The sequence below is a fragment of the Drosophila yakuba genome, chromosome 3R (genome assembly GCF_016746365.2).
Source record: "Drosophila yakuba strain Tai18E2 chromosome 3R, Prin_Dyak_Tai18E2_2.1, whole genome shotgun sequence".
Lineage (NCBI taxonomy): Eukaryota > Metazoa > Arthropoda > Insecta > Diptera > Drosophilidae > Drosophila > Drosophila yakuba.
This window is the reverse complement of record NC_052530.2, coordinates 3,346,211-3,355,923: the sequence shown is the minus strand read 5'-3', so window position 1 is coordinate 3,355,923 and position 9,713 is coordinate 3,346,211. Positions and strand designations below refer to the sequence as shown.

Below are 9,713 nucleotides of genomic sequence, written 5' to 3'. Positions count from 1 at the left end.
TGTGTAGAGATCATACGTTCACTGCTTTTGTTTATTTTATTTGGTCAGTTCTGAAACCAAAAAGTTAGAAAAGAAGTTAAAGAAACCATTCCCATTTCAGCCAGGTGCCGCTGATAGATTTATTCAACTCCTCGTTTTTAGTCTCAATTAGCTCTCAACTCGCCGTTAACCACCTTAGACCCCATCTGCTTTTACGAGCCCATAAAGCTGCTCCCAAAAATGTTTGCCGTAAAAAATTAAAGCACTAAAACTGTTAAAGAAATCGTATTACAAAATAATGTGCGCTCTCGCTCTTTTTCTCGCCCCTCTGTCTCGCTTTATCTCGCCCATGGCAGTTGTAAAGATGGCCGCCGTGTAGTAACATGGCTGAATGTGTATCACACACACACGCACTCACAGTGAGAGCAGCCACAGAGAGAGCGGCCATTGAATGCAATTTATATGGGAAAGCAACAAAAACCATGCTCTTGGGCTCGCTTCTGAAACAGTCTGATTGCTGAATACGTGACGGAACATCAGCTGTGCCGAACGTTTCGAGTCAGTCGCTTTAAAGAGCTCGAATCGTGCGGACATCGGCAGAGGTATAGAGTGGTCTGTAGCACGTAATTAACCAAGAGGAGAGTCAAAAAGAAATAACGTCGCGTCGACGTCGAAGGTGAACACGCAGTTAAAAGTCCAAAAACAAACCCAACGGTGGCAAATTGTAATAGAACAACTAATCATCAACAACAAAGACAAGGAAAGCAAAGCCTACACACGGGCGTAGGCGTCTGGCCAACAGCTGTTTTTCCAGCGCTCTCCGTATTCAGCAAACTCTCAGCGCTTACAAACGTCGGCAGAGACAAAGTCAGAGACTGGGCAGCGGGAGCAGCAAAACTCACATTCAGTTCAGATCGCGTTTTTCTTCGGAGTGGATGAGACGTTCGTTCGGCAGTTCTATTGCTAACAAATTACCTACTCCGCGAACTCACCCCCCGCGAGAACAAAAAGAACAGAACATAACCGAATGAAAAGACAAGGAGTAGCAAAGAACCAACGGTTAAGTTAGCCAGCGACAACGGGCAAAAAGACTGAAATCACACGTGGATTGTTCACTCACCCCGACACGCGCACCCACTCGCACTCACACTCACCCAGCAGCTCCAACTGTTCGCTGCATTTATGTAAAACCAAACAAAGACTGATTAAAACGCTAATAAATATACAATAAACGTAACGATACAAAGTTAAACACGCGAACAGCAGCTAATATTATACGGGTTAAAGCGAATTCCAAAGCAAAGCAAACACACATATGGATTAAGGTTCCTCCTATCTCAAAACAAAAAAAAAACAAAAACAACAACCAACTCACGGATTACCTGCTGCGGCAATTTACCGTTAGCCGCTCTTTTTGGATTACCAGTGCCAATAAAACCACAAAAGTGAATTTTTTCGAAAGTGAAGAAAGCGAAAAACGCACGCAAAATGCTAAAAATCTAAATCAAAGTAAATAAGCAAACCAAAAGCGAATTCTGTGTTACCGAAACGAGAGCATAAGCTAAAAGAGCTCCTGAAAACAGCAATGACGATGGCCGCCTGTTATGCCAACTACGACATGTCGTCCCTGTCGCACGGCATGTCGGCCCTGTCCGCCCTGCAGCACCAACAGCAGCAGCAGCAACCACAGCAGCACAGCCAGACGCAGCAACAGCATCATCACCAGCAGCAGCAGCAACATATGTACCACGCCGCCGTAGCTGCCCACCAGCAGCAGTTGCTGCAGCAGCAGCAGCAGCAACACCACCGCCATCACCACCAGCCCGCCAACACCAACACCAGCAGCAACTCGCGCCACAGCCATGCGGCGGCGACCCAAACGCAGGTCGCCGCCGCCGTTGCCAACAGTAGACAACAACAACAGCAACACCAGCAGCAGCAGCAGCAGCAGACTGCAAGCAGCAACACCAACGCTGCGCCCGCTCCATCATCGCAGAAGGACTACAGCATCCCGCTTCACGTAGACTGTAGCGTGGAGTACGAGCTGCCCAACCAGCCCAAGCCGCCGGCGGGCCAGAGGGTGGAGCCTCTGCTGATGATCCACCCGTGCTACTTCCGCAAGATGGAGTCGCAGCGGCGCAGTCCGTTCGTGAACAACATGCATGCGACCGCGCGGGCGGTGAGCAGCAGCTCGTTGAGCAGCGGAGCGGCCCTGGGCGGAGGCGGAAGCGGTACCGCGGTAGCCACGGCGCCCAGCAGTAGTGCCGCGCGACGTGGAGCCCGGGCGGCCACAAGCGCCCAGCAGCAGCAACAGCAGCAACGATACCAACAGCAACAGCAGCAACTGCGACAGCAGCACCAGCAGATGTCGCAGATGTCGCAGCAGGCCCACTATCCGCAGCAACAGTCTAGTCTGGTCCGCCAGCAACAGCAGCACCACCAGCAGCAGCAACAACAGCAGCAACGTGCCAGCAGCAACCAAAGCCAACGCCAAAGCCAAAGTCAGAGCCAGAGCCAGAGTCAGAGCCAGAGCCATGCAGCCAACTCAGCGGCGGCTGCTGCGGCCCAGGCCTCGATAGCCGCCGCAGCCGCCGGCCAGTGGGATCAGCTGGCGGCTGCGCTGGCCGCCCGCACCGCCCTCACGCCCCACCACATGCTGCACCCCCACAGCCAGTACGCAGCCAAGGGCAGTGGTGGCGGTGCAGGGGGCGGCAAGCGGGACGCCATGATCTCCGGCAGCTACGGACAGACGGCGGTCGCCTCGGGGAAGCTGCAGCAGTCGCAGGTGCAGCAGCAACAGCAACACTGCTTACCTCCGCCGCCATGGGACGCGACGTCCATGCTGATGGACCGCTCGCCGATGGCCACAGTTCCTAGCAATTATCAGGCCGGCCCTGACACCAACCCCATGCGCCTCTACTCGGCCACGCCCACCTCCGGAGCGGCCTCGGTGGGGTCGGCGTCGGTGGGCGGGGGCGGAGGCGGAGCGGTGAGCGGTGCGGGAGCGACGGGAGCAGTGAACACGGCCACCGACAAGTTGAGCGGAAAGTACCGCCAGTACTTACGGTCTCAGCGGATGCACCCGTACGCGGCGGCCGCCTCGCTCAACTTGGCAGCCGCCGCCGCTGCCGCCGGACAGACCTCGTTTGTGCCGTTCAACTCGGCGGCCACGGCGGTGGCGGCCACGCCCACATTCCAGCACCTGCCGCAGATCTCCTGCTACAATGTGTGATGCAGCACCAGCAGCAGCAACCAGGACAATGCAACATCAGCAGCAGCAACAGCAAAAGCAACAGCAACAAGCCAATTGCAACACATGAGACAGGCGCCTACCAAGTACGCGTCGATGAAATAGCCGCCTCAAGGAATAACCAATAGATCCTCCCCTAAACAGTACTATATATACACATCCCTCAAAGCTTTTAGAATCAAAAGTAATTAACTCTAAAAATATTAAGAGATGAAACTAAATTCTGTCTAGCTGCTATGAGAAATTGTTGTCCGACGGTAAGAAAAGAGGAAATGAGCGATCTTTTTTTCTTTTAGTAATGGTAGTAATTGATAAACGATACAAAAACAAACAACAAAAAAATGCAAACTATTGTAGTGATATTTGTTATAAAATAATTTTAGTAATTAATTTAATTTAAATTAAACAACCAACAAGAAACAACAGCAACCGCTCTGTGTAAACCAACAACATAAACAATAACAACTGCAACAACAACAAAAACGGCAAAAACATACAACCAAACAATTGCTAAAAGTTAAACATACGCATATTTAATTAAAAATCAACAAAATGTTATAACAACCATTTACCAAAAGAATACGAAAATATAAAAGCAAAAATTATTACCGAACAATAAAGAGAGGAGAGTAAAGCAGAAAAAAGGAACAGAAAAAATACGAATAAAAATTATTCAAAATTATGCAACGTAATTTGAAGCGAGATATGCAAAAATTAAGAAAATTGTGTTTTCAATTAAAGTAGAGAGCGAGATAAGCATAGTTCAAGTGATTTGGCTGCGGCGAAGAAAACTCTTCTTGCCGTCGGCTTTTGTAGCCAACTTTTCACACTTCCCACCATCGACTCCTTTTCTGTGTTCGCCTTGATTTGATTTTCAGCTTCGCTGTTCCTTCATTCTGCTCCACCTCATGGCTTCCTCCTCTGCTGTGAGGCGTGATTGATTATTGTCATTGATGGAGGACCAGTCACCGGGTTGGGGTGACCTCGGCGCACAGGGGTCCCTTGCTAAGGGGAAGCCGTTCGGTTGAGACGAATTTTGAAATCTATCAGCAGACATTGCTGTGTCTGTGTATGTGGGTAATAATGGGATTCGGACGCAACGCTGTACTCACCACCCTTAAAAAATACTTGAACTTTGATCAAAATAGAGATATGTGTGATAACTTTCAATATATTAATGTATTTAAGGCAGCTGCCGAAGGACAAAATCTGGCAACACGATTCGCAATCGAAAATGATCTTTTCCACTTTATAGTTATTCCACGACGCCGGTTTATTGCGCTTGATCGCCTTTGTCTTCAATAGGAGGCTACGGTATGAGCTGGGAAATTCTTGTTTTCGCCATCAGCAGAGCCTTTAAAATCCACAGTACTTTGTTTCAGCCACCACCATTCTCCAGATTCATTTATTACAGCGGTATAATCAAACTGCCTTTGCTGTGGCTCTGGTTAAATTTCCCCGCCTTTCCCCCCACAAATCAGTGCTTACGGCTCCACGTTTTGTCTTTGTTGCGAGGTAAAAACGCAAAGAAAACCAAAAAACTCTAATGGGTTCGAGTTGCCAGGAAACGCGAGATGCTATTAGCTGAATTGGTTTTACCTTAATTTCTATATTGATTGCACTCCGTTTCTTGGTTCCGGTTCTTGGTTCATCTGCCGGGGGACCAGCACTGACTCATCTTACCGCTTTTGGCTGCCCTACATCCAAACATGTCTTACTCTACTCCACGACCATGCGGTTGCAATCCACTCGAGATTCAACATAGAGAGACGGAGCACGACGAAACCATTGGATAAATAGCCAGACCACATGTTAATTCATACCTCGCCCAAGTTACGAGCCATTTCCTTTGGTTTTCTAGGACCATTTTTTTTATTTTATAGGGGCGCACCACTTTGTAGTTATCTGCTGAAATTATAACTGAATCCGGATTTTGAGCACATCTACCAATTAGAAATACTCACATTTCAATTTCTCCATCCTTCTTCGTAGCCCATCCAACAGCATCTGTTACAAGAAACCTTAGACATCACCCGTCTATCAGCACTTTCCGTAGAAAGTAATCTCGTTTGCACGCGTAATCTGAACAAGGCATCGCTTCCTGAATGGCACCGCACTCTCCGCGTGATTCATCTATTCGTTTATTCAATTCATATTAAATTGGTCGTAGATTAGAGACGGAAAATATTTTAATTGCCACCGGCGGCATTCACACAAGTGTAATTAAAATATATTAGAGACCGCTTCTCCAGCTGACAGCGTCGGTTGTTTGTTTTCATTTCGTTTGAGCAATCAACTATCAGCTGCTGGGGCCATTTGCATGTGGCTGTGATGCGGGAGAGTGATGGCCGCTCTAACCTCTCCACCCCACCGACCCAATTCGAATGCGAGGTCATCGCCATTGTCGTCACCAATTCGCCCCGTTGCCGCGTTGGCCAGGTACCGCTCTGCTCGTCTCGTCTTTTCTCGTCTCGTCTGGCATTACTAAGCTGCACTTTCGCACTCGCATCTGATTTAATTACTGTTCCATGTGTGGGCATCGCAGATAATGGCCGGTTCCTTGAGTGCCAGACTTGAGTGCTTTCGTTACTCGACACATTTCCCCTGAAATGAAAATAAGCTTACTTATCAAGTGGTTACTTCGAGGGTTGGTTTTTTTGTGGATTATCTTACTATAGGAATTGTGGTACCCGCCAATCGCTTAGATTTCCCTTTGTTTTCAACAAAGACGGACGACACCTATAACAAGCTTATAAATGGGCATAATTCATATGTGTCTATTCAAATTGGTAATACGGCCTTTATGTATTGCCCTTGCATGCAATAATTATATAGGGACACTTGGACTCGCAAATGCAGTGTTATAAAAAAAAATCCAAATGAATTCCACCTAGAAGTTAGCAGGTCGCTGTGACTCAATTGTTTCGTCGCTGTCAAACGTGATTTCCGATGTCCATATTCGATTAGCAGCTTAGTCTAACTGAATGCAGACTGAATGCAGAAGTGGTAGCTTAACTAAAAGGTTTTTCACTCTAATTGACTTTATTTGGAAGTGTTTTTTGCAGTCGAGCGCCATTTAAAAGTCATTAACGGATAAATAAGCCCAATAAGGACCGACAATGCAAACAAAAAGCAGGGTAATACATAAACCAAAGCGGTCGAGGAAAAACATGCAAATAAAAGGCAAAGGCATAAAAACCAAAATCACCCAGTTGCAAGAGTGGTTTATTTTTAAATTCCACTCGTACTGCTAGAACTGAAATGACGCAAAGCGCATCAAACGAAGTCCACGCCGGGCATAAACAGGGTAACCAAATACCAAGTGGAAGCGGCGTCGACGGTTCTGAAGCGCCGAAAATAAATATAAAATAATTTGAGGCAGAAACACAGCGTCGGAAGCTGTCTAACCAGACATTGTCTGTGGGCGGGGGCCTTGGTGGGCGTGACGAGCGTGGCAGGGGGCTTAGTGGCCACAAAAAAAACAGAAAATGTAAAAATGTGAGCGGAGGACATTCTCGTTAAGGCTGGTCATAAAGCTGATAGAATGGAGGAGACTCCACTCCCAGACTTCAGACATCGGATGCTTCGCTTCGGAGACCCCGACTCCGATTTCAAGCCCAGGCAACCGGTTTTGTCGTCATCGCGTAGTTTTATGTCTCGTCGTTTTGCTCGATTTTTTTTTGGTTTAAACTCAATCTGCTGCCAAGCGCGCTACATCATTTCTGATATAATTAAAACATTTTTGCGGACAAACGCAGAAAGAGCAGAAAAATACAGAGCAAAGGCATTTAAAAATTTTCTAGGCTTTTCGTAATTATCATGCTTGCTTGCCAGGGCGGTAATAGCTACAGCCATAGTTTTAAGTGTAAAAGTAAATACATATATATGCCAAATGGGGCTATATTGGGCGTAGGATACGACCTGGGGTGGACCGCCAGCGATCGTATTAATAAGATTTAATTAAAAAATATAGCAGATGAAAATAAAACTAATGCAAATATATGTATTAAATTGTCAGGCGGTAGCTGTAACTAACTAATTATCATAATTTGTATGTATGAATGCGCAACACGGAGTGAGATAGACGACGGGATTTGAGCAGCGACTTTAAATAAATTAAAAAATGAATGATTAATTAAAAAGGCACATTAATGGCACTTAATTGAACCCTCTCTCTCCACTTCACTCACTTCACCCTGTGTGAGGACGACTACAAGCCAAAATGCGCGGAAAAATGCAAATGCCAAACCCAAAAACACCCTGTTAAAGTATAAATAATTAAGCTCACAAAATGGGAATTTCGAATTTTTTCCATCGCCGCTTAGCTAGTAGATTTTAGCTCTATTGCGCTGAGTCATCGGACTGGATGATGTCAAAAGCGATTTGTCATTGATTTCTAATTCTCTAATTCCATATTATAGAGGGATTTGGCCTATGGCTCACATAATCCCGCTTAAACCGCCACTTTAGCGCCATTGTAAAAGCTTTTGGGTGGCCCAGAAGCGGCTAAAAACTCATTGCGAGCCGCAGCCAAAACACTTGACCGCCTTGGAACTTACCAAGAGAGTAGAACGAGGCAGTTGGCAACGGAGAGGAAGGTCAAATGGCTTTCAAAAGGCCTACGAAACACGAAAGCCACCTTGAACTACAAACTTTAGACTTGGCCAAGCGACAAACAAACATGACAACGTGTAAGACTAGTTAGCTAGCGCAAAATATCTAATAATAAACAACTAAAAAGCACTCACACACAGAAAACAATTAAAATCATTAACGCTTATACGAGTAGCCTTAGAGCAGCGCCAAATCGGTACAGTGCGTTTCGAGGCTGTAGGGGAGTTTTACTGGCCGGCAATTTCTCGGAGTTTAATGTAAAACACACACAGCAATCGGCCTCACAATACATACTTTATATTATATACTCTGTAATTAAATTATACGTTTTCTTTTCATTTTAAAACGCACAGCTCCGCCTTGATTTGAGCGGTACATAAGGAAAACTATTAGGTAAAACCAACTCGAAAAACAACGTAACAGTTGAAACTATGAATTAGATGGCAAGCGTCGTTGGCGCAGATTGAGATTGTACATATAGGGAGAGGGGTTCGGACCAAGAAGCCATTCAACGTGTCTGGGTAGTTAAACTTCACTCGAAACTGGGTCTCAGACGAGACACGAACAGACCTCAATAAATGGTGAATGAACTACCATCGCACACGTACGAATTCCATTATATATTTAACTACACTAAGTACATAAGCTTGCATTAGCCAACCGTATTGTGACTTAAAACAAAACAAATCCAAAACAAAAAGCCAACGAGAAATTGGCCAGCTAAACATATTGATACAAAGATATACATACTATATAGCATACCATATTCGCCAGTGCCGTTACGTAACCACTATCTAGGTCATCAGAAAATTAAATATGTTTCGAAATAAATATGCAATCCATCCGATATTTGGTGGGGATGGCTAGCCGTAGCTGCAAAATCTGATTACATCTGAATGTGAAGCGAAAACAGTTTTCAGCAGTTGGGTGCTGATTTAACATTTTATGATTTCGAGCGTGAAAATCGAAAATGAAACCATCCAGATATAGATCTATATTTATTCTGCTGTGAACACAACTATTGCCACTTTATTCACTGGAAGTCCGCACTATCTGCTCAGCATTTCCGCTGCTTTTAAATGCCGCAAAGTATGGTTAGCATAGAATATAATCTGGCCAAACTGCCAAGACATCGACTTTCCAGGCCAGGCAAACCTGCTGAAATGCTGTCCGGAGTTTGTTTAGTTACAGAACAATTTCACTGCATTATGATCGGATATAAATTGTCTCAGTTTTCGCCTTGAGTGTGTAGATATTTAATTAGCAACCATTATTGTTTCTATTTCCCGGCAGGTGTCATACATATGTGTGTTTCAATGTGATAGTAGTTTTATTCATAAATATTGCGCATCGTACTTTGAACGATGTTCAAAATCAAACTACATACAAGATGACTAGCCACTTTTGTTGCACAATACACACATCGCTAGCTTAAAATTTGCATTATTTAAGATATTTTTTAGGAATCCAAACAACTCACATAGCCTTTAATAGATATTAACATTTCAGTTCAGATTGAGCCAAACAACTTTCATGTAAATTATTTAAATCCCCTTACAAATGGAAAACCCAAAAAAACAACTTAGAAATATAATAAATTAGAAATATATAAAGCAGTAGAAGAGCAATAAATTTGTAGCATATTATGGATATAAAGGAATTATAATACTGGGCTGCATGCGTAAGCAAACCCCAAAGAACAACTGAACCGAACACAATAAAAATGCAAATTAATTGAATATTAATTTGAGCAACTTGAATAAATTCAAGTGCGTTTTGCTGGCATGAGGGTTTTTAATTTCGAGCAGGGACTTCACCCAGGTACTTCCCTCCATGGAGATGGCATGAAATATCACCTCACGTATTTGCC

The 9,713-nt window shown here is 44.9% G+C and overlaps 1 protein-coding gene across 1 annotated transcript; it reads left to right on the top strand.

Moving 5' to 3' along the window:
* The first annotated feature begins 539 nt into the window (after positions 1–539).
* On the top strand, positions 540–3,947 carry LOC6535358 (centrosomal and chromosomal factor). The gene has a single exon (XM_002095973.3). The coding sequence runs from the start codon at positions 1,565–1,567 to the stop codon at positions 3,209–3,211; it is 1,647 nt and encodes a 548-aa protein (XP_002096009.1). The 5' UTR covers positions 540–1,564; the 3' UTR covers positions 3,212–3,947.
* Positions 3,948–9,713: the final 5,766 nt, after the last annotated feature.

Excerpts from the sequence above, each read along its gene's own strand:
- LOC6535358 (XM_002095973.3), top strand. The coding sequence starts at position 1,565 with ATGACGATGGCCGCCTGTTATGCCAACTACGACATGTCGTCCCTGTCG.